This window comes from Capsella rubella, unplaced genomic scaffold (genome assembly GCF_000375325.1).
Source record: "Capsella rubella cultivar Monte Gargano unplaced genomic scaffold, Caprub1_0 scaffold_6, whole genome shotgun sequence".
In the NCBI taxonomy this organism is placed as follows: Eukaryota; Viridiplantae; Streptophyta; class Magnoliopsida; order Brassicales; family Brassicaceae; genus Capsella; species Capsella rubella.
Genome location: NW_006238918.1, coordinates 2,028,691 through 2,053,076, shown reverse-complemented (window position 1 = coordinate 2,053,076; position 24,386 = coordinate 2,028,691). Strand labels below are relative to the sequence as shown.

The window sequence follows — 24,386 nt, the reverse complement described above, 5'->3', positions numbered from 1 at the left end:
GTTTTTTGTTTAAGACAACTTCGTTAGTGAACGACTTATTATTAAAGTGAATGTGTTTAGTGTTTTTGGTTAAAGTAAAGTAGCCCTCGGTTTTGGAGCTATTTACTGAAACACCACTTGGAAGAAGAAGCTTGTCGGTGGGTTCGAGATTCCAACTTTAAATTATTGTCTTTTTGCCCCTATCTCTATATATATCTATCAATCAACTCGTAAAAGAATTAAATTTTGTGATTAATGCTTCTGTTCCGATTATCCGGTTTAGTGGTGGTTGGTGTTACAAGTTAGAACGGTGTGGGTGCGTGCTTCGTAATTTGTATGATCTAACTGTATAATGCGTTAGATCTAACCGTTTTAAGTTGATTACATATCCCTCATGTTTTGTCTTATACTCCTGAAATGGTCTGCTCGAAATTTTAGATGTGATTAAAGTCTTTCATTCTCTCTATAATATAGGCTACACTTAATTTCTGATGAACATAAATATCTTAATTGCGTAGTTAAATTAGGTGGCAGATTTGGGTAATTAAGAGTGTGTGGGATGATAATATGCCCGTTGCAATTAATATAATACAAAAAAAAACCCAGTTCGCGTCCATAAAAGTCATTAGCGTGTAGACCCTCCTCCCCTGTAGTCTCTCTACTTGGTTGGTTCATATGCGTTTTGTTTTTTTTTCTTCCTTCTTCCAAAACACATTTCTGCAGCTATTTTATAGAGAATCTTTTAGGCAGCATTCCCTTTATCAATTTATTACTTTCATTCATACCCCCAAAAATATATACTTATGATTTTCAAATATTTAAAGAAGATGCTATTTAAATGTCAACAAATTTATCCTCATTTTTCTATATGAAGGAATTAACTTTCATTACAGTATATGACTAAGTACTACAAGTCTACAAGAGAGATTATTAGTTTTGGGTAAATTTCGAACAGATGGCATAACAAAAATAGATTATGCGATAACAAAAAAATTATGCGATAAAAACCAAATTTAATATCATCCAGTAAGCATATATTAAATTTAAAAATTAGAGTAAGGATACTCGGAAAGAGAGAAATTATAAATACTTGAAGAACAAATCTGATTGGATTAATGAAACATTTTTAGATTTTATTAGTTTTTACACAATCCATGTTGTAACGTTTTAAGTATGTAATTTTAAAATTACAAAGAAAGGAAATAGTAAAAAAATAAATATATATAGAAAGGGTAGCCCCCACCAGCAACACATCTTCCGGATAAGCTCTCTATCCATCTCCTCACATCTCCTTCCCAAAACCCTCAAAACCAAAAAATATCTATCCAAAATCATGGCATATGAAAACTTTAAAAAATATCTCAATCTTCATCGACAAATATTTTGACAGAAACCACAAAAAATAATTAATGGCAGCTTTGGCATCAAACCCTCAAATGCTAACAAGGCATGCTCATAGTAGTAACAAGAAGGAACAGTTTCGGAAGAGGGAGAGTCTGAATTTGGAGAACAAGTGTGGGTTTTGTGTGAGGAAGGTTCACAGTATTAATGAAAAGCTTGGTAAGTCGGAGAACGAGTGGAGACTAAAAGCCTTTTGGTCATCAAACACATATCAGCCTACGACTCTGGAGATGGAACCCATCAACAGCGTTGAAGAACTTGATGCTGCTCTCTCTCACGCTCGCCAACTCTCTCAGCCTATCATCATCGACTGGTATATATTAATCATTTATTCTCCTTAATCTAAGATTGGATATAGGTATTCGTAATTTCATATTCATGCCCGGTTACAGAGGAGTTCTACCATTATGTAGTTTCTTGTTAGGTTACATTCTCTTGCTTGATCGTTACCCTTTTCTACAACTCAACTACTTAATTACAAAGTGGAAGGTTCTATATATATGCTTTTCTTATGAGTTATGAAGAATGGTGAGATCATTTTGGGCAGGATGGCTTCTTGGTGTCGGAAATGTATCTACTTGAAGCCTAAGTTGGAGAAATTGGCCGCAGAATATAATAACAGGTAAGCTAATTATTAACAAAATTTCACAAGAATGTTATTAAAAAAAAACCCGATTATGCCATGAACTGAAAATGAATTGAACAGAGCAAAGTTTTACTACGTGGATGTAAACAAGGTCCCTCAAACATTGGTGAAACGTGGAGACATTTCGGTAAGATGCTTAAACAATCACACATAACTCGTTACTCTTCTTCTTCTGACTTGGTATGTGCCAGACCTTAACCAGTTTCCATATTCATGTATTATGCAGAAAATGCCCACCATTCAGGTAATAATGCTTTCTTGCTATACAAATTGTTTTGAGTTTCAGAGATGCATTTGAGACAATTAAGAAAATAGTGTAATAAGGTAAATGAAAATAATAGTAATAATGGTCTAATGCAGCTATGGATGGAGGATGAGATGAAAGAAGAAGTGATTGGAGGTCACAAAGGATGGCTTGTCATCGAAGAAGTTAGAGAATTGATCAACAAATATGTTTAAATTTTCATTTTTGTCACTTCCTTTGTTTTTTTATAATTATTATGTACAGTAAGTTTTTTTTTCATTTAGTTAATAATCTATATACAATTTCAAACTTTTTTTTGTGGTAATCAAGAAATTTCACCTTTTTAATATATAATTTTATTGGATCAAAGACCTATATATTTTTTCTTACTGAGACATTTGACTACGAATATCTATTATTGTAAAATATTTTTAGCTTGGTAAGTAATAAATTATTATATGTTTTTATTAAATTTTGTGATAATTTTTTCATTAGATTTATACATAAGATTTTTTAAAATTTTGCAAAATAAATAAAATAGTTTGAATTAAATAAATTTTCATGCTAAATAATAAAAAATTTACATCTGTTGTTTGTTCAACAAAGTCGCTTTGGCCGAGTGGTTAAGGCGTGTGCCTGCTAAGTACATGGGGTTTCCCCGCGAGAGTTCGAATCTCTCAGGCGACGAGTTTTTACCTTTTTCCTTCCTTGCAAACCAACCGGTAAAAAAATTTTCTTTTTTTTTAATCCCTAAAGTGCTTAAAGGTTTGCAGATTCAAAACAATGCGAGTTAATGCTCTTGCTCAATCACACATAAGCTTCTAGAAAGCGAAAATTCAGTGTTTGGAGCCTTTCACAGTAAGGAAATACACATTTTGAAGAAGCAACTGATTCCTTCTTATATCAACCAAGAAAGAAAACAAATCATACAAATCAGTGAACCACATGGAGGAAAAAATCTAAAGCTGATAAGCACAAACTCAAACACAAACCTTCCCCAATTTACCAACGACAAAGAATCTGTTTCCCAATCCTAAACTTTGAAACAAGCCATTGAAAAACAATCTGTGCAAAAGACAGAAAATCTCTGAGGCAGTCTCTTAAAATAAGAAACAGATTCTTCCACGCACCTAGATTTTAAGAAAAGAACCTCTGCATCCCTGATTCAGGAGCCCATGCTGCAGTCAGCGGTTAGTGAAAGACGTAGATCATGTCTTCTTCTCTTGCTGTTGTGCAATGTTGTTTTTCAACTAAACCTGATACTCTTTCAACTTTCTTATCCTTTGGAATGCAACCGGCTGTAGAACTCAGTGAAGTCAAGCCGGAAGAAGAGAAACTTGAGATCTACAGATTGCTGCAGAGGCAAAAGCGATAGGAAACCATCAAGTGAAGATGTGTATTCCTTTGCAATACTGTCCATATCTTTACTCATGCTTTGAAGAAATTCTCCAGCACGCTGTGTTAATCCCTTCCTACCCTCACTGATCCATGAACCAAGCTCTTCCGATTTGTTTTTCTCTCTTCCTGATTCTTTAGATCTGCAGGAAAAAGTTGGTGATATAAGAGATCAAATTGTGACCCTAAATTCGGAGGAAGATAGCAAAACTTTAAAGTCTACTTTTGTTTGAATTAAAAATAGTTTTTTAGACAAAACTCACCTTATTTGCAACTCATGAATTCCTTCATACAAACGATCTGCATGACTCCTGAACCGTAATATAAGCTCAAAGAGGACGAAAAGTGATTCGCGGATGGTCTGTGACTGTTCACCCAGAAGAGATTTTCCAACAATGGCGTTGAGGTATTTCTCGTGAGCTGCCAAGAGATCATCCAGGTCTTTAGCAGCTTCCATCTCTTTTGAGAAATTAGACCATGACACCTCCAATACCTCAAACATGATGTAATACTGAAAGTTAGTAACAAAATGATTCATTTCATTCCAAAGGACCTGGCACCGCCTCAGGGCTGAGAGCAATTGCAATTTCACCGACGTTTGGAGCTTAACGAATGAGTTAGAAGTGATGCAATTTGGTTTCATGGTCTTCCAAATTCCGATAAGAGCATGTTCTACCCGTTTCAACTTCCAGAGAAAATTGAACACTCTCAGGTATTTGGACAAAACAGACTCAGTAAACACGGTATCTAATGGAACCCTTGCCTCATATTCCAATGAGAATACATCCCAGCCCCTGTCTCCACTGCCATGAGGCATCATCTTCACTTTCAATCTGTCTAGCATGTCGCGGTCATCATACTGTGCATTTGATGCTCGTATTGCAGCCTCAAGAAATCCAGCTAGCTCAAATGAACTAATGTTATTAGCTGGCTCAGAAAGCTTAGGTCCTACAATATCCATCAAGTATTGGACAAAATCACCTTGACCAAGTAGTAAATAACGCTTAATAGCAAGACAATGCTCCTTAAACTTATATCTCTTATATAGAACATCCAACAGATGCTTGTCGATTCTCTTTGCTGCTTCAGTAACAAGATGTTCAAGTGCATCTGTTTCACCATACCCGAGACCTCCTCGCCTAGTCGTTGTCCCAGAGGCAACTGCTGCTTCTGAAGCTGCATCAGCCCACCCATGATCATCACAGCAAACACGAAGAAAGTTTATAGATTTCCCAGTTCTCAGAATTCTCTGAGCTAGACTCGGGGAAATAAAAGACGGAAGCATAGCTGGGTGGAGCTTATAACCTTCTCTCCAAAGCAAATCGACTTTAACCGGCTGACCTACGACAAAAAATTCACCAAAAGTATCTTCTAACTCCCCTTCTAGAACCCAACTTCTAACCATTTCAAACAGCGGAGAACACACACATCGAAGCAAATTCATCATAAAATCATGAACAAGCGGATCACCATGCTGTGCGTGCAAATGGATAGCCCCAGCCATCGCCCCACCCCTCAAAACCTTACACTTGTCAACCAAAACAGCCATCAGTCTCATTTTCACCATAGGCTCTGCGAACCATACCGACAACCTCCTTAAAGAAAGGTAATTGCTTGAGCTTGCTGATTCAGAAACCAAAGGAATAGGATTCATGGCTTGCGCTTCGAGCACAGCCAATAGCTTATAATAATCAGAGAGCTCATCTTGCAATGCCGCACAAAACGCTTGCCCAACAGTTCCCACTTCTTCAGCTGGAAACCGATCCATACTCTCGGTTATAAAAGTCTTAACCTTTCTAAACAGCCAGCCAAGCTCAGAGAGCATACGAACCAGTATCCTAGTAGCTCGAGGCACCTTAATCGAATCCTGCACAGCATAACCGTCTATTTCGCTGTTAAATTTCACATATTTCCCATCAATCCCTTGGCAAGCGTACAAAACATCCCTCACTAGAACCTCCTCCGTCACTTCATTCTCTTCCTTAACCAAAATGGCATACTCTCTAAAGGCAATATCACGCAAATTCTCAGGATCTCTACTAACCAACAAAACACCATTACTCCAATCCTTCTTCTTAGCTTCTCCACCGCGCAAAAACCCGTTCCCAACATCACCAATCCCCAAATTAGGTAACAAAACCGAGGAATCGAGGCCATTAATAGCAGATTTACGATCATCAGAAACGATTTTAAGCAAATAAACGAGAGCCCATTTATTGTTGACACTACCCGGGCCAGTCTTGGAAGCGAACTTAGTGTAGAGATCGGCAAAAGCGAGTGCGTCGGAGGACTTACCCTGAGTAGCGAGACGGCGTTTGAGAGACTCGGCTATAGCGGTGGCGTCGGGGACAACGGAAGGAGTGAGGCGGCTAGAGAGGATACGAAAGGCGTAACGAAGGGTTTTGAGGAAGGCGGGAGACTTGGGATCGAGATTAGGGGTTTGAGGGTTTTGGGAGACAAGGCGAAGAACAAGCTCCTGTACTAGATCTGCAGCCTTCTGCTGATCGTCGTCTTCCATCAATCAAGCTTTTGCCTTTTCTTCTTCTTCGATTTCGCCTTTTTGATTTTTTCTCCTTTTTTCCAGTTTTTTTTTTTTTTTTTTTTTTTGGGGTTTCTTCTTCGAATTTGATTTTTGAAATCGAAAGAGTTGCAGAGAGTGTGGGCGAGTGAGTTGAGTAGTGTTGTGATGAGTGAATTAAAAAAAAAAAGACGGGCTCTTTTGGACTTTAATATTTTTTCCTCGGCGGGCAAATGAGAAATATGTCGAAATCCAAAAACATTGGAAAAAAAAGTAGAAACCAGTGCAGTTTTATTATTTTACGTTTTTATGATCTCATAATCTCAAATAATTGTCACTTTGAGATGTATTACTATTGAATGAAAAATAGAGAGAAAATAATAGAAAAAACCAATGTATTGTTTTGATTTTTTTTCAAAAAAAATGTAGTAGATGATATGTCAAATGTAGATATTGGCATTTTTAGAATTACCTCTTTAGAATTAATAGATAAACCATAAATACATAAATATGAAAAAGAATCTCATATTATTTAATTCTTAACCAGAAGCTCCACACTTATAACAAAAAGGTACAAATCAAAATATGTACTTGAAAGAAAATTAATTAGCATTAAAAAAAACCTCTTTAGTTTGATCAACCAAATTTATGTATTCATTGAGAAAATTGAAGTTATTTATATTAAAAAGTGATAAACGAAAAAGTCCTTATACAAATAGAGGATTAAAATATATCTATGTAATTTTCACACATGTGTTAAAATAATATAGTTATAAATTTGATGAAAGTGATCCAATAGAGTAAATAAATTAGGTACTACTAGTAAGCTGCTTTTATTTATTATTCCCATCTTTGTTTTTTCTTTTTTTTTTGGTTAAAGCTTATGATTCTCATCATTCACAACGGGGAATAAAGGAAGTGTATGTCCTCTTTAATTCATTGAAAAATCAAAGTACACGATCAGAATAAAACCTACTTTATGTTTGTTTTAAAATATTTACTGATAACTATAACAATCACTAGTGTTAAAAAATAAAATTAAAAAATCACTTTCTACTAGTCAGCAATTAATTACTCCATATCCTTTTCTTTTTTATTCTCTGGATTGCATGCCATTAGTCATTAGATAAATTTGCTACCATTCCATAATTTTTTTTTTGTAGCACTAATTACCCACCATATCTAATCATAGTGAGTTAATGACATACCAAAAGTTTAGAAGTAAATTACATCTATACATAATTACTTTTTCTTTATAGTTTTTGTTTGTAAATTATAATGGTAGCTTATATATTGTTCTTTAACAAAGATAATTCTGCATCTTCCTCCTCCTTACAATATCCGTGAAGGCGAATACGTATATCGTACATGTACGTATATACTCTTCGTCTCTTATCTCTCTTCCTCTCTCTCTTCCTCTCACCTTTAATGATGTTTTAGTGATAGTGATTACAGATTAGGAGAAGTGAACAAACGAATAATTTGGAATGCAAATTAAGGATTAAGGTAGAGTATTAATCGCTTCAAAGGCAAGCGAGGGTTATTAATTACTAGTTATTACAGAAAAGTAAACACTCTTTTTACACAAATCGCAATCATCTAACTAATTAATGACAATGAGAGAGATGTTTCTTCTTCTTCTTCTTCTTCTGCTATATACGTAATCTAATCTCTCTCTCTCTCTTCTCTCTTTTTTTGCATGCGATTCGGCTTTTAGCGGCGGCGATGCTCTACATTGACATTGAGCCTTGAGGTACCCATTTGTGTCAATTCGATTGTATCCAAGTGTTTGTTACCTTTGTGGCAATTCCGTTAATTCTTAGTCCTCAAAATCGTGTGATTCTCTCACTCGCTTACCAATTTATAGCTTTTAAAACTCCCAAATTCCAATGCTTTCGTGTTAATTTGCTATTTGCTGCTCTATGAGAGTATTATTCTTTAGAATTTTTTTAAATTACGATTTTGGAGTTCTAAGCTCATCACACACAGTAAAGCATTGTTTTCGTTTATTGATTTTTGCTTTCAGTTTCGGGAAGCTTGAATTTGGTTAGTGATGGGATCTAAGCAAGTATCCAAGTCTAGAAATGCTGCTGGGTTTAGCAAGTTGAAGACTGCCGAGTCCCCTGCTTCTTCAACAACCTCATCCTCTAAACATTATCCTGAGACATCTGTGGATGATTATAGCCATTGCTCCCCTACTTCTTCATCTGCCAGAAGCAAGCCTCAGTTACTACATACAGGAAAGTTACCGCCTAAGGCTTTGCAGTCCAAAGAAAATGTCACTGTCACTGTTCGTTTTCGTCCTCTCAGGTGAAATTTCGCTGGTCATTAGGATTCAAACAACTGAGGGTTTGATGTTTTTGTTCTGTTCGATTTTTGACATTGGTCTATGCTTGACTTATAGTCCAAGGGAAATCAGCAAAGGGGAAGAGATCGCATGGTATGCAGATGGGGAAACTATTGTGCGGAATGAACATAATCAATCAATAGCTTATGCCTATGGTTAGTCTTACCTGTTTGAATGAATGAATGAAAAATCAAACTAGATGTCAAAGTCCAATCTGCTATTATTGTTTCTTGAAATTCTGTTGTTTCTTGCAGATCGTGTTTTCGGGCCTACGACAACAACACGCCATGTCTATGATGTTGCTGCTCAGCATGTCGTTAATGGTGCTATGGCAGGGATCAATGGTATGGACTTAATTTTTATTGGCTGAACTGTCTAGTAAGACTTTATTTTTTAGAATATAGAAAGATATTTATACTATTATAGTTTATCCTGAGCTACAGTACTAAGAACAGTTGCATGACCATTCATTCAGAAAATGAGATCTTGGAGTTGCCAAGCTCTATCTAGTGCATAATACTTTGAGTTAGATTTCTTTGCCAGTTTGATTCTAATATACTGACTTTGAGTGTTAATCCAACCACAGGGACCATTTTCGCATATGGTGTGACAAGCAGTGGAAAAACTCACACTATGCATGTAAGATTTACTAATCATGATATTTCTTGCTTTTCATCTTATCACAATAGAACTTGTTAGGTTACTACCGTGTACAATGTTCTTCAATGTATCATCACAGACTTGCTTCTATGTCAGAGAGTCATTTACCTCTTCCTTCGTTACTGGCTAAATCACTGAGTAGTTCAGGAGCAAAGTTTCTCTCCTATAGTACCCATAACGATTAGCAATGGAACTAGATGTTTGGATCCTAAAATGTTATGTTTGGTATTGATTATTATTCTCCTTCTAGCTAGTGTTGCTCTGTTGACACTATAAGGCCTTTTATTTTACTGTAGTTAGCATATGGCTGCACTCTTAAGGTTAGTTATCTGCTTTAGAAACTATGCAACCTAGTAGGCCCCTATGACAACCATATTAGAATAGGAAATTACATATCTTAGTTAAGAGACTGCCTAAATTACATATAAAGATATATAATTTCCTATTCTAATAAACCATGATCAATACATGGTCCTGTCCTAATGTGTAGTGACTTTACATACTTCATTTTAGAGACCATGTTTAGGTGTGACTTTTATGATGTGCATGACCTAAGAATAATTTTATCTCATGAAGACAGTTTTGTTTGCTTCAAATGTCAGGGGGACCAAAGATCTCCTGGTATTATACCATTAGCCGTCAAAGATGCTTTCAGCATTATACAAGAGGTACTTATAAGGATGTTTCTTAGTCGAATTCCCTTGCCTAAGTGCTTCATCACACATTTTTCTTTTCTTGCAGACACCAAAGCGAGAATTTCTTCTACGTGTTTCCTACTTTGAAATTTATAATGAGGTGCTACTCTCTACCTGCTTTTCTTCTCTCCATTCCCTATATAGTCAACTTTACCAGTGGTGCTGAATGATAGTTAGATTCTGCCGTTGATTTATTTAATATCCTAACGGTTCATTTTACTTCAGGTTGTCAATGATTTATTGAACCCAGCAGGACAAAATTTGAGGATCAGAGAAGATGAGCAGGTACTTGTTTCAGTACTTTGATCCTCTTCTTTACCTTTTGTGGGTCGCATGCATAGTACTGATTTCACTTTTTCGTATATATTTGTAGTGACTATAGTGCTCATCATAGAATCCTAAAACCTTTCACACCATATTTGTTTTATTAGAGTCGATATCTATTCTCGGCTAGATGTACTTATTCCATTTTCTTATAAGTGAAATTCTCTGGACTAATGCAAACACAATGTGAAAAGTGGCCTGATTATCGGTATTTGAATGTTCTAGGTTACATTTTTATTTAAGTATATATACTAATGATGAACCTGTTGACTATTGTATGGGACAAAAAATTAATATACTATACTACTTCTATTGCTTTGTGTCTTTTCCTCTAAAATTCTTCACTGAACCTCTCTTTATTGTCGATTGGAGGGAACCTTTATTGAAGGTATTAAAGAAGAAGTTGTTCTATCCCCTGCTCATGCGCTTTCTCTTATAGCAGCTGGAGAAGGTAGGCAGTTCCATGTTTCTCTAACAGAAAGTGTTAAAAAAAAGTTACAATTTTTTTGTCAGAATGTGTCTGCATTTACCATTTGTGGCTTTTCCTTGTATATGATATAATATAGCTAAAGACTAGTTTTCTCTTTCTTGATTCCAGTAGTTTCCTTTAATCCTTCTCTTAAATCTGGTACTTTTTCTCTTTATGCAAGTCATCTTGATAAAATTTCCTTTAATGATAGAGCACCGACATATTGGGTCCACAAGTTTTAATTTGCTCAGCAGCCGGAGCCATACAATGTTTACCCTGGTATGTTGATATTTCACTTTCAAAGCATGAAGAGATTTATTTCTTTGTGCACTTGCTATATCATTTCTTTCCCCTCATCCATCTCAATTCTCAAGTTTGTTTAGAAAAGTTTACAAGGAACTATATAGCTCTTTATATTATCATACATTTGGCTACACTTCACTCTCCAAATATAAGCAGTAAGCATTGTGCTCCAAGCTTTCGTGGCACCTCCCCTATCGGCAATGAGCTCAAATAATTTCGAACCTTTCACCATACTATTATTAATGCATGGTTAAATTCATTCTTGATGAATTATTCTTCTTTATCCATTCTCCTCAAATATTAACCATGGCCCTAATACATACTTATTCCTTAAATCATATAATATATTAAATTCTTTTGGCCCTTAGTTTCAAATTTCTATTTCAAATTCCTGGGGTTATCGCCAAATCATCATTAGGTTTAATAAAATCAAGATTATAGTTTCTTGTCACCTTATCTTTTGTGTTGTTTAACTGGAAAATAGGGCCACTTTTGTGTTCCTTACGAACATTGAACAATCCTACCTTTTTCTCTAGCCTTCAGCAGAAATTGAATACCGTTTTCTTCTTTTAAACAGAATTTCAAGCAACTCTGTCATACTTATTAAAACCAAGCGGTTTAGTAATGTTCAGTATATTAGCTAAACAATTTGACTTTCTTTTCATATATATATATCAGTAAAGTTATACCGTTTCTGAAAGATGTTATAACTGGTTCGGTTGCAGACCATAGAGAGTAGTCCCTTGGGTGACAATAACGAAGGTGGAGCTGTACACCTCTCACAGCTGGTATGACATCTTTTGTTTTAATTCTGTGACATTATGTTCGATTATAGCTTACTTTTTGTTAAACTCTGGAGCATAATGAACTCTGATAAAAATGTTTATTATTGCACTCTCTGAACATTTAAAGGTGAACAAATGATTAACTATCCATAATTTCACTTATATCTGCAGAACCTCATTGATCTGGCAGGTTCTGAGAGCTCAAAGGCTGCAACCAGTGGTTTAAGGCGCAAGGAAGGGTCTTATATAAATAAAAGTTTGCTGACTTTAGGGACTGTGAGTTTCCAAGCAACACTAGTTTTTTGAAGTTCAGTTGAATTTAAGAATTCTTTGCCTTTTTGCTTTGTAAATAGATTTGCCCGTAACTTTTCTTTTTCTCCTTTACAGCTTAAAACTTCGGTTGGATTGTGCCTTCCAGTCCTTATGTTAAGCAATCTTCCAACAGCTGAAGTTTGATCGTTCTTTTGCAATTTTGTAGGTGATATCAAAGCTTACAGATAGGAGGGCTAATCATGTACCATATAGGGACTCTAAATTAACCAGGCTGCTTCAGTCCTCATTGAGTGGTCATGGACGTGTATCTGTAAGTCTTGTTAGAGATTATTTTTAGCGTCTTGTTGCAATAAGTGCCACACACAACACAACATGAACATAGGCAGCATAAAACAGTTCCTATGATCGATTTTACTGATTGATTTTTCCATCTGGATATGATAGCTCATATGTACATTGACTCCCGCATCAAGCAACACCGAAGAAACACACAACACACTGAAATTTGCCCATCGTGCAAAGCATATCGAGATTCAGGCCGCACAGAACAAGGTCTTACTCGCATCTATTCGTTCAGCTCAGTGCATTTATGTACTGAAGGTTCATTCTGGATTTCTAACACTACAACTTACAGATAATTGATGAGAAATCATTGATCAAGAAGTACCAATACGAGATTCGCCAACTGAAGGAGGAGTTGGAACAGTTTAAACAAGGAATTAAACCAGTTTCTCAGTTAAAGGATACCAGTGATGATAATATAGTTCTCCTGAAGCAGAAAGTATGTTTTTCTGTCACTGATCCCTGCTTAAATGTTTGCAACAGACCGATGATACTTTACTTGATCCCGCTTCAGTTTTGTAAACTTGAAATCTGATATGCATTATTTTCTTTTGGTGTAATTATAAAAGCTAGAAGAAGAGGAAGATGCTAAAGCAGCTCTCATGAGCCGAATTCAACGGCTTACAAAATTAATTCTCGTGTCTACTAAAACTCCACAAACATCGCGTGTTTCTTATCGAGTTGATCCTCGGAGGAGGCACTCATTTGGAGAAGAAGAGGTAGAATCGCTTATAAGCCTTGTACATCCTTCACCTGTCCTTTGCATAAGTCCTCATTTCCTAGCAGCATGTTTGATAGAAAACACTGTCTTCCTTTCCCAACAGCATGTCTGCGAATTACTATTATTTTTTTTGGCTGATCTTACTTGATAAAAATCCGTGGCCAGCTTGCTTACCTACCTTACAAGAGGCGGGACTTGATGGATGATGAGAACCTTGAATTTTATGTTTCCCGTGAAGGGACTCCTGAGACTATAGAAGATGCGTTTAGAGAAGAAAAGAAGACCAGGAAGCATGGCCTGCTGAATTGGTTAAAACTAAAGGTACACATTTGATTCTAGAAATTATATGGCTCTTGATAAACTTTTACTGTTGGCTGGTTTTGCTTAATTTTGAGCATTTCACTCAACATCGTAGCCTCGCACTATAGTCAGTTCTGTTGTAAACAGTGTCCTCCTGCACATTATATATCTGGCACTCTATGTACTTCGAAAGAATTATGCTCCTCGTGTGTTTGAGATATCACACTGCTTTATTCCCTCTCACTTCGATTTTCTTCTTTCTCTTTTTTTTTTTCTTTTCTGGCAATCTCTTTCTTGCCAATTTTTCTCTCATTACTGTTTTATTATCAGAAAAAGGACAAAAGTTTCCAGGGATCAAGCGTCAGTGACAAGTCGAGTGTGGTTAAGTCCGACAGTTCACCGTCAACTCCTCAAGGAGAAGGCAGTAACTTTCATATGGAAAGTAGACTTTCAGAAGGCTCTGCATTGGCGGATCAACTCTTAGAGAGTAGGGAAAATAAAGAAGTTCATGAAGACAGTTTTCATGAGTTTGAGACACCTGAGGTACATTGACATTTTTTTCACCGCTGATAGCCCATTCCATTTCCATCAATTGGTTTATTGAGCTTTCTTTAGAACAAGTGATTACGATTTCTAAGACATTGTGTACTTGCTCCCAGACTAGAATAAAAATGATCGACCAGATGGAAATACTGAGGGAACAGCAAAAGATTTTATCTGAGGAGATGGCGCAACAATTAAAGACTTTTAAACTATTGTCGGAAGAGGCTGCCAATGCCCCTCAAAATGAAGACATTAAAGTAATATTTGCGTTCTGTTCATCATCTTTATCAAAATTTTCGATCAAACCTTGCAGATTCCTGGTTGTATTAAATTTATGCAGGCAGAGATTAAAATCCTCAATGGCGACATCAAGGCAAAGAACGACCAGAATGCTACGTTGGGGAAACAAATTTTGGATTTTGTTATAGCATCACATGATGAATTAGATAAATCTGATCTCGTGCAGGTGGGGTTTTTTTTTTTTTTTCAAACATCACACAGTGGCCTTATGCTTCTTGTTCTAGCACTTAGTCGCTGATGTTGGATTTTCTTTCAATTGGTTTTTCTCTTAATTTCAGGCTGTTTCTGAAATGAGGGCTCGACTAAATGAGAAATGTTTTGAACTCGAGGTGCTGAAACTCTCTCTATTTACACAGTACTTCATCTATTGATTAATACTGCACCTATACGGCTTTGCTATATTCCTGCCTGCTATTATATATCTTATTCACCTTGGTATGATCCGTTATTCAGTAAGCCAAAAACGACATTAACAAAATTGTTTCAAAATTGGTTAGCAAGGACTCCTTTTACACATTATTCATTTACTTTTACAGGTTAAAGCTGCAGATAATCGCGTCATTCAGGAACAACTCAACCAAAAGGTCAGATAATACCTTGTCTCTTTCCCCGGTTCGAGTGTATTGCTGGTGTGCAGACATGTCAGAAATTTGTAACTGATCAAATTTTTCCTGCAGACATGTTTATGTGAAGAGTTGCAAGAAGAGGTTGCAAACCTAAAGCATCAGCTCTCTGACGCCTTGGAACTGGGAGATATAAGCTCGGTCACAAGTCACATGCAACAATCTTCTGAATCCCCAAACAAAAATGAAGAAAAAGTCATTGAAGCACAGGTGGAATTCTCATATATTTCAAAACATCTTACTGTGATTTTTTTTTTTGTCCTCTGATGTTTCTCTTCCCTTCTATATCGATATATGAAAATCTAAACATTATAATCACTACCTGACTGAGACACAACAGGCATTTGAGATTGAAGAGCTTAAACTGAAAACTGAAGAACTAAGTGAGTTGAAGGAACAACTAGAACTCCGAAACAAGAAACTTGCTGAAGAGAGTTCATATGCGAAAGGGCTTGCTTCAGCGGCTGCTGTTGAGCTTAAGGCATTGTCTGAGGAAGTAGCAAGACTTATGAATCACAACCAGAGGCTAGCAGCTGATTTGGCAGCAGTGCATAATAGCTCTGTTACACCACGGGGAAAGATAGGAAACCAGAGGAATGGAAGGAGAGAGAAATTTATAAAGAGGAAAGAGCAAGACAGCTCGTTGATGGAACTGAAGAGAGAACTGAGCATGTGCAAGGAACGTGAAGTTTCATTTGAATCTGCTCTAGTTGAAAAAGTTCAGAGAGAAGCCGAGCTACAGAGAACAGTAGAAGAGTCGAAAGAAAGAGAAGCGTATCTAGAGAATGAACTTGCTAATATGTGGGTTCTTGTCGCCAAGTTGAGAAGATCCCAAGGAGCTGATGATTCAGATATGCAACAAAACGACCATATTGGGACTTAAGTTATGATTTGTGATTTTGAGTTTGTACATTTCTAATTTCCTTGGTGGGCTTTGATTTTCTTACTGTTTGTTGATAATACTTTAAAGGAAGTATCCCCAAGGCAAATCTTTTCTGCAAAGTAGTTCATTGCATTCAATTCTCCAAACAATACATATGCATAAAAATAAAACCTTTGGAGCTACACATGATCAGAAAGATGTCAAGTATGAAAAGGAGTTGAATAGACAAAGATCAAGGTTGAGATTGCAGTCAGAATTAAGAAAACAGCAGTAGTCACAGGACATGCTGCATCGTGACTACATCAGAAGAGCAGATCATGTAAACAAATTTTGAACCAAAACAACATACTACAGAGACTCGAAGCTTCCAAAGTGCTTCTCTACGAACTGAACTAAAACAAGCACTAGAATCAGCATTGAGCTAAATCCAATTTCATCAGATCAGACCTGATCAATTCGTCTTTGGATCGGGCATGGGAAACATACCACCAGCACCAGCAGCTCCTCTAGGCGGAGAGAATCCTAAGAACTTCTGCAGATTAGTCCTTATGCTAATAGAACAGAGCAGATAAAGAAAAGCCATGGAACAATCCGTGGAATCATCGCCTTTCAATCCTCTATGACTCATCTTCCTCACAATCGTAATCGGATGAAACGGAAGCTTCGCTACAACTTTCCCTTCAAACAATGAATTCAACAACCCGAACACAACAAAGAGAACCAAAGCCACAACGGCACCAGATTTAAACTTAAACAGCGATAGATCTCGGCTCGATTCCTTTAAGCTGCTTTCAACGCGATCTATCTTCTTCGTCTTCGATTTCTTGACTGTTAGCTTGGACGAAGTGTTATCAGTCTTCATCGTCTCGAGCTTCTTGGAGGCTTTGTCAATGGAAGTTTTCAATGATTTGTAAGAGCTGGTTCGGTAGATTAGGATCCATGAGATTGCTTCGCAGACCAAAGCTGTGCAGAATGAGATTCCGACGACGGTAAGACTATCGGCGTACTTGAAAGAAGCGAAGAGAGGTATCGCCGTCGCCATTGCCTTTCTTCTGATCGATTCTGAAGCTCTGAGATTTGATATGATTGGGTAGTTTTGTCAAACTTTGATTTTTAAAAAGCCCACAAACAAACATAACCAATATAAAAGGCCCTAGTGCTAATAATAAAAGCCCACTACCGTAATACTTTAAATTTCAACTTAATTAATAAACGGCACACCATGTGGGTTCGATGACGTTTTGTTCTCACTAAAACGACACGAATTTTTTTATTTTTTTTTCTCTTGTTATAAATACATAGTACATAGAATGTAAAGCAACTGATTTATGTTACACCCAAAAAGTAGTTGGTTGGAAAAACGTGAGCCAAATAAAATGTGTGAAGTGATGAGACATCCTTTTCTTTGGCTATCTTTAGGTAACATAGTTTTGGTATCAATGTCTCTATTTTACGATTTTCATTAAATTTTTGTAGGAGGCTAGTTTTGAATGTGTGTGGGACAAGATGAAACTTGGTTTATTTATTATATATTGAAACGTTTCTTTTAATTGTACTTTGTACAAACACAAGTTAGATTGATATTTTAAATTTGTTTAATAGAACTATTCATGTACATGTACCCACCACGGCCTCTTTCACACATCACACATCAATAATTGTCTCGCAGATCAACTATAGGATCTGATGTTGATTCATAAATTACAAATATTATAGTTAAGCTGCTCGGCTCATACGTAACTAGATTTGGAAACGTGCATGTCTTTCTCTTTATTGTTATTTAAGACCAAAAATCTGTGGGCGGTATACGCCTTTAACTAACGTCATCACATAAAGAGTAAGTAACTTATATTTTTCTACTATTGAACATCATCTATATTTGGTTTTGTTATGATTTTATAAGTATTACTGTCTATACCACACGTAGTTTACCTAGAATCTCATAGGCATTCGAGGCACTATGTACTAACAAGATCTTGTTCGTATTCTCAATGTAGTTCGCTCGCTATAGATACTTTAGGTTCATTCGTTTATCAAAAGGTCATCAAGTACCTTCTTCGTTTGTTGAGGCTGACACATATTGTTGTTCTCACGGAAACAGATGTGGCTATATTGAGTCCATAAGTTAAATCCATATCTATATTAACTTTTAGGCTATTGAAATCGTTTAGGCGGATGTCAGAATCTGAGTTATTAAATGCTGCGTACAGAGACACAGTCGTTATATACATCACAATTCGGACATATATATTTAAACGATTTATTTGGTTTGTCTTATTGTTGGCTGTGGGGGACGAAACAAGAAAGAAAATCGTAAAACATGTTCAAATTAAACTTAGTGGTGATGGTGATGTATATATCCATTGGGGACCCTTTAACGATTCGATTTAGATTTGAAAGTTATGATATTGGCGTGGACATTTCAGAACCAACCAAAACGAAATTTCAATTACAAATCAAATATATATATATGTTGCCAAACCCAATGCAAAATAATGTTAGGCGATTTAATAAAAGAGAGAGGAGCAAATATGTTAGTTAAGCTTCCGGATTTTGTAACTCTACTTTAAGCGATACTATCAAGGTTCTAAAGAGATAGTGTTTAATATAAATTAGTATAGTTTTAAATATTTTGAATAAAACACCGTAATATTCAGGTTAAGTTCAATAATGACAAATTTCTTGACCAATCATCGTCTTTATTATGCTTAATCAATTTCACTAGAGAGTTCTTTATTTCATCTGCATGAACTAGTCTCAGCTGTTATTATTTGATATATCTATATATGGGGGATTAACTACCATTACGTAAATAGAAAGCTATTAGAAAACGAAAACAAACAAAACAAAAACAAAACAAAAGCTAGATCAGACATTAAAGAAAAGACCTAGAGGCGTAGATCCAAACTCACGTGGTCTGGTACATTCGTCTTGGACTCGTAAAACAGACTACGCCTGCTGCTACTACCACCAACATACGTCGTCGGCCTAGTGATCTGGTTATCGTCGATGAACAAAGGCATATATTTATTGTAAGACAATGTACCGTCACGATTAAACCTTGCTGATGAGTTATACATACGCAATAACCCTAATCTGGCGTCGTTGATGTGAGCAGCTTCAACGCTAAAGTGTTCTTCGGATAACCTAGAATGCGCTTGGTGGCGGTGGAATAAAGCGGCTGCGTTTGAATGGAGGTTGAAGCGTTTGGTTTGTTGACGTTCTCTTTTGTGTGCGTTTTGATGGCCACCTAGGGCTTGTGAGGTAGGGAAGTTCCGGAAACAATAGTGGCACTTGAATCTTTTTTCTTTGGTATTGTCTTTGACGCTTTCACTATTCTCGTTGCAGTTACTGTCTTTGGGCTCGGATTCTTCATGAGAAGCTCCAAACTCGAAGCCAAAGAGGCGAATGGGTCTTTCCTTTGGAGAGAAAGAGTTGACGTTCATGAAATCGTGAGTCCTCTTCATCATAATGTAGTGGTGGTGATGATGACTTTGGAAGCCAAGTACAGAGAAAAGAGAAAACAAATGTTAGAGTAAGAAGTAAAAGAATACTTAGGCTTTCTATTTCTAGATTCTTCATTCAACTTTAGTGTTAATTAAATTTGCAAGTTGAAAGTACGGTCTCCTACTCTATGTGTCTTGCATTTAATTCCCGATGGGGTATGTACATCAGTACATAGATAATTGGCATTGAATAACTCTTTTTAACAATAATAGACGTATTCACACACATTTAGTTTTTGGTAAGTAGCACTTATTTATTCGTTTAATTTCTAGCTACATCCTTAGTTAATGAGGGATTAGAAATTGTTAGCTAGCTAAAATGGTTGTCTCCTTGTAGATATTATAGTGAGCAGTAAAATTTAAATACAGATTTTCATGCCTTGATGATTTCTACCCGTCAAACTACCATCATTGATGCCTTGATATGTCATGTCAATGTTTGATGAAAAGGGTTTAGTACATTTAGTTGATGTCATCAAGATACTAGTATATAGATGTATCTTTAAGGTTCCTCTTTCTATTTTAAATAGTGACAGCTTGTATAAGACTTTTGATGGCCTTGTGCGGCTATAGCTTAAATCTCCCTCCCTCGTGATATAAGTACATTTTTTTTTCCTTCTTATGATCATTTTGGAACAACAGCGAGTTAACGATATTCCTCAGATTGAATTATTTATGTTGGATCATCTAAGCAAAAAAATAAACATATTGTCTATGAGTAGTTAGTAAAATAAAAGAACCATGAATAAGCATAGCGTACAACTTTTCAGGTGGCTCCCTCAAATTAATGTAGTTGGATGGTAAAATATGTTATGTCACATCTTTGTTTCCTCATCTGCACGATTCTTCTATATATTTAGTTTGGATGATTTTTTTTCCGTTCGGAAGTACGATCTAGTTAAAAAGTTTCATTAATGTTTGCTCTAAAGTGCAACATTGACAATATAGATTTTGTTAGTAACTCATATGAGTCATATCTGTTGTCTCTTGATTTACTCCAAAGGCTGAAAGAAGTTCTCGTATACTATATATTGGGTTAACGTACGTGGTCGCCCATAATGAGGGAAGAACATGGTCGTGCATGAACCAGTATTAACTAGTTGCTCACACGATCAAGTCGCATCCGGTTGCCTCAACCAAAGAATAAACAGCTTCAGCAACTCTATTATACCATAAGATTCTTCATCTTATAATCCTTTTAGAAAAGAAGAAATACAAACCAAGTGATCTTCAAATTTACTTATTAAATACATAGTCTCGTTACAAACTTTTCTACTTACGAAACACCTTTAATTTTGCAATTTCTTAATCCATCACATTGTCCCACAAGATGTAAACCAAATGATGTCTCGCGTTTTCACTTGATAAAATTAACCGCATTACGAACCTCATATCATTAGTTACGTAATAATCGATCCGATATTATACTAAAAGAATATGAAAACATATTAATTTTTTTTTTGTAGGTTGCGAGAATCTACTAAAAATTTCATATGTTTCCTACTAGTCACAAAGTTTTAAACAAAACTTCGCACGTCCTCTAATATATATTTTGGAAGTGCCATACACGAACCCAAGTTGAGAAGATATATATTATTTATACACAAAGAAAGACTATATATAAAGGGCGTTTATGTTCAAGTATTATCATTACCAAAACAAAGAAACAAAAAGAGCAGTGATGGGTGTGATGAGATCCTCAAGAACGATGGGAATAGAGCACTACATGGTTTATGTTGTGCTCCTAAGTGCCATTGCCGCTACTGTGACATCATACCCTTACTCATCTCCTCACACACCACAATACAATTCTCCGAGCCACAAACACAAATCACCTTACCCGCCTAAAAAACATTCTCCATACAACTCGGCATCTCCTCCAAAGGTTCACTACAAGTCTCCACCACCACCATACGTCTACAGCTCCCCACCTCCACCATACTACTCGCCTTCTCCAAAGGTTGACTACAAGTCTCCTCCACCACCATACGTCTACAGCTCCTCACCCCCACCATACTACTCGCCTTCTCAAAAGGTTGATTACAAGTCCCCACCACCACCATACGTCTACAGCTCCCCACCCCCACCATACTACTCGCCTTCTCCAAAGGTCACCTATAAGTCTCCACCACCACCATACGTCTACTACTGATTTTGAATTGTTTCAGTAACAAGAAACATGATTGGTACAATTTCTTTTCATAATATCTTCTCTTGATTCTTCTTATATTGTTTTTTTGTTCTACTATCTTATTAAGCTTTTTATTTAACCAATAATGTATGTTTTAATGCACTTTTTTGTTTTATATATGTTCCAAATGGTTGAAATTTATAATATATATGTTTCACTATCCAATGATAAAAAATACATTGGTGAAGATATGGGTATTTTAGTTTCAGAAACCAATCAAACCATTTAGAATTTATTTTTGTATTTAAAAATTCTTTTGTTATTTATTTGTATTCCTCATCTTGTCGCTTTTATTGCATAAAAGACATAGAAAGTGACTATGGGCAGAGAGGAACATTTAATCAGTCACCGGACTGGCAGCGTAAGCAGTTGCAAATGAAACCAAACCCTTGAGAGAGTATTGTTTGCCGCGCTTCATATCCCATGCTGGCGTCTATATAACATATCCGAAGCTCTTCACCTAAAAAGATACAAGAAGTGTGTTACCATTGAAGCGAAATGCACACAAGATTGAGATTAATGCTAATTAGAAATCTCTGTTTTAAGCATAAAAGAGCAAACCTTCTTCAACATCGCGTAGAGTGTTCAACCTTGCATCTGCATTCTGCAGCCACATTATGTGGGCGTTGGGATCTGTGCACATTCAAACTAGTCATCACTTTTTTTTCCATAAATTAATTAGGTGAATATTTGTGTGGCATCTAATACATGTTGTACACGCAGTATAGATATGACAACAGTTTTCAGAAAAATTCAGGAAAAGACTGACAAGGATTTTAACTATCTGAGACCATTTTATCCAGAGAAAACCAAACAAAGAAAAACATCAGCCCAGGTAGTAAAGAGTAGTTTTACTCGTGTCAGACAGTGGTATTATTAACTTCCAACAATTAGCCGTAAAGTAATCTGGATATCAAAGTAAGAATATGATACACTCATATCAGAAATTGTTCAATTTCTACGAGAAAAAAGATTGTAATTAAGAGCCAGGCTTATGATGTTGTCTATTAAAGCATTTCTTCGCGAAAACCCGGCATAAAAAGAACAGAACAAGTGAATATTATTACCACAGTCATGATTGTAGAAGGATGGTAGCATATAAACGGCATGGCCAACTGCACCTTCACCTTCAACAGACGCTGCAGCCAGTGAAAGAAGGTCTTCGCCACACGAGCCTCCAACCAGATCAATACGAAATGCATTGATACGAATCCGGGCGAGTATAGCCGTATACCATTGTTTAGTTAGAACTTCCAGATGTTAAGGACTGTAAATAGCAAAGAGATAAAAACAAGAACGCTGGGGATAGAATGGATTTGATGTAAGATATAGCTCCAAGGATACAAGCAACATCGTCATCTTTGAAATTTGCTTTCCTAAAGGCATTCCATAACAAACCATAACCGTCTTCTATCTGAAACAATAGCACGTGAGTGACTATACCGCAACAACCCACTCAGTGGAGCTAATGATTTCGTCATGAAAAGCTTATAACTGATTCATGGGAATACTACAGCGACAAGGTGAGCTCAACATAGTGTAGTGCATGACAATCAAATCGAAGACAAGTAACTCAGGGGACGCAATCCAGAGTTTGCATAACTTTCCATAAATGTGATCAGCCTTATGTATTTTGACTCGAAAGTTTTCAAAATCTATTATTAGTGTACTATTTGTCATCAATAACTCACCTTTGAAATCATCGCAGAAGACAAAGCAGCAGGTTGAAGTATGTCAAGACAGTCAGCGGGCAGAGCACCTGATATTATCATACAACACAACCTCTTGACCATAAGCGGGTACTTGAAGTTGTACGTCCTTACACAAAGATAATAGAGTGTAGTCAATATCAGTGACAAGAAGATATTGATTAATTTAGTAGTGTTTATTTCTTATTCTACTAATTACCAGAGGAAAGATTTGAAGAACCATATATAGCCTTCCCCAAAAGCAAGACAGACTAACAAATACCTGAAGCTATGTCTTCCTTAGTTTTAATTATTCCGTTGAAGCTATTATAGAAACAAGGAAGTACTAGACTGTATAAGACTCACAGATTCATTCACTCCAAATGCATATGAAAAGCCTTATTATGGGATAACAAAGAGAACAACTTCAAGAACTTGATAATAAATAATGTTCACATCGATTAAAGAAGACACTGAAGCTGATACACCATGAAAGTATATGCGCAAATATGTAAAAAAGCAAAGAAACCAGTAAACACGGTTTAGTATCATACCTACAATAATCAACAAAGCTTGACCAATCTGCTCTTGTTTCCACATCATAAAAACCCTGTACATCATATAAAACTATGAATTCAAAAGTCCATATACGATAACAATTAATCTCTAGAGAAACAAATAAAGGAAAAAGTGATGTGTTTTTCCCATTGAAGCATTCCGTCGTACACCTTGTAAGCATTAGCTCGGGGATAATACTTACACCACCAAACGAAATTGAGGAAGCAATCCATTAACATGAAAGGGAACCCTACAGTATACTATAGACAGTAAGAAACAAAAAGCATAACCTTTGAATTCTCTTGGCACTCTTGACTACAATACGAGACTCCACGATCTTGAAATTTAGCAGAACCCATGAGTTTCTTAAGGCAAAGATAACAAACAGAGTCGAGCGAAGCAAGAGAAGGGCAAGCTACGACGGGCTTCGCCGTGTGTATAAGATCTCCAGCACCAATCCTACGCGTTGCGAAAACAGCTCGACCCGCTGACTCAGTGAGTCCGACTCGGATCGGCGGCGGCCCTGTCTGACATTCGCCATCTCGATTCGACGCAGCAGAGGAATAGAACAGCGGAGGCGCCAACGGCTTAACAAGGCGCGAGAGACAACGGCTATAACGATTTAAAGCAATTCGCGACATTTTTGTTTCTCAATTTTGTTTTTGCTTTCACAATGGAGGAGGAGGAACATA

General features: G+C 36.4%; 7 protein-coding genes and 1 non-coding gene across 9 annotated transcripts; 4 read left to right on the top strand and 4 right to left on the bottom strand.

Annotated features, from left to right (window-relative positions):
- Positions 1-1,248: 1,248 nt before the first annotated feature.
- LOC17882736 (thioredoxin-like 3-1, chloroplastic) lies at positions 1,249-2,555 on the top strand. 2 transcript variants are annotated; one of them, XM_006288675.2, is made up of 5 exons: positions 1,249-1,693; positions 1,928-2,002; positions 2,087-2,153; positions 2,253-2,270; positions 2,387-2,555. In XM_006288675.2, the coding sequence occupies exons 1-5, from the start codon at positions 1,389-1,391 to the stop codon at positions 2,483-2,485; spliced, it is 564 nt and encodes a 187-aa protein (XP_006288737.1). In that variant the 5' UTR covers positions 1,249-1,388; the 3' UTR covers positions 2,486-2,555. The 2 variants fall into 2 exon arrangements, with proteins under 2 accessions (XP_006288737.1, XP_023637005.1); XM_023781237.1 differs by having other exon boundaries at positions 2,218-2,270; positions 2,387-2,505.
- A 320-nt stretch (positions 2,556-2,875) lies between these two features.
- Positions 2,876-2,957, top strand: TRNAS-GCU. The gene has a single exon. It is a non-coding gene; the product is annotated as a tRNA-Ser (tRNA).
- Positions 2,958-3,129: 172 nt separating this feature from the next.
- LOC17884483 (gamma-tubulin complex component 3) lies at positions 3,130-6,292 on the bottom strand. Its single transcript, XM_006289393.2, has 2 exons — positions 3,929-6,292; positions 3,130-3,808 (listed from the first exon to the last, which is right to left on the bottom strand). Exons 1-2 carry the CDS (start codon positions 6,181-6,183, stop codon positions 3,547-3,549), a joined length of 2,517 nt encoding a protein of 838 aa, XP_006289455.1. The 5' UTR covers positions 6,184-6,292; the 3' UTR covers positions 3,130-3,546.
- A 1,555-nt stretch (positions 6,293-7,847) lies between these two features.
- Positions 7,848-15,870, top strand: LOC17883001 (kinesin-like protein KIN-7L, chloroplastic). Its single transcript, XM_006289823.2, has 24 exons — positions 7,848-7,936; positions 8,210-8,493; positions 8,588-8,685; positions 8,785-8,874; positions 9,117-9,169; positions 9,793-9,858; positions 9,932-9,985; positions 10,111-10,170; positions 10,582-10,660; positions 10,890-10,957; positions 11,707-11,769; positions 11,938-12,042; positions 12,245-12,349; positions 12,484-12,591; positions 12,674-12,820; positions 12,951-13,100; positions 13,268-13,423; positions 13,733-13,945; positions 14,062-14,202; positions 14,286-14,411; positions 14,524-14,574; positions 14,782-14,829; positions 14,923-15,078; positions 15,209-15,870. Exons 2-24 carry the CDS (start codon positions 8,237-8,239, stop codon positions 15,749-15,751), a joined length of 2,937 nt encoding a protein of 978 aa, XP_006289885.1. The 5' UTR covers positions 7,848-7,936; positions 8,210-8,236; the 3' UTR covers positions 15,752-15,870.
- A 75-nt stretch (positions 15,871-15,945) lies between these two features.
- LOC17882845 (calcium load-activated calcium channel) lies at positions 15,946-16,834 on the bottom strand. The gene has a single exon (XM_006289017.2). It carries the CDS (start codon positions 16,791-16,793, stop codon positions 16,203-16,205), a length of 591 nt encoding a protein of 196 aa, XP_006289079.1. The 5' UTR covers positions 16,794-16,834; the 3' UTR covers positions 15,946-16,202.
- Positions 16,835-18,545: 1,711 nt separating this feature from the next.
- Positions 18,546-19,218, bottom strand: LOC17882055 (zinc finger protein GIS2). The gene has a single exon (XM_006290090.2). It carries the CDS (start codon positions 19,216-19,218, stop codon positions 18,640-18,642), a length of 579 nt encoding a protein of 192 aa, XP_006290152.1. The 3' UTR covers positions 18,546-18,639.
- A 1,713-nt stretch (positions 19,219-20,931) lies between these two features.
- Positions 20,932-21,555, top strand: LOC17882473 (extensin-2). Its single transcript, XM_006289881.2, has one exon. The coding sequence runs from the start codon at positions 20,939-20,941 to the stop codon at positions 21,407-21,409; it is 471 nt and encodes a 156-aa protein (XP_006289943.2). The 5' UTR covers positions 20,932-20,938; the 3' UTR covers positions 21,410-21,555.
- Positions 21,556-21,651: 96 nt separating this feature from the next.
- LOC17882397 (histone-lysine N-methyltransferase ATXR4) lies at positions 21,652-24,370 on the bottom strand. The gene is made up of 7 exons (XM_023781643.1): positions 23,985-24,370; positions 23,691-23,746; positions 23,140-23,266; positions 22,793-22,862; positions 22,516-22,698; positions 22,010-22,081; positions 21,652-21,908 (listed from the first exon to the last, which is right to left on the bottom strand). Exons 1-7 carry the CDS (start codon positions 24,333-24,335, stop codon positions 21,790-21,792), a joined length of 978 nt encoding a protein of 325 aa, XP_023637411.1. The 5' UTR covers positions 24,336-24,370; the 3' UTR covers positions 21,652-21,789.
- Between the last annotated feature and the right edge of the window lie 16 nt (positions 24,371-24,386).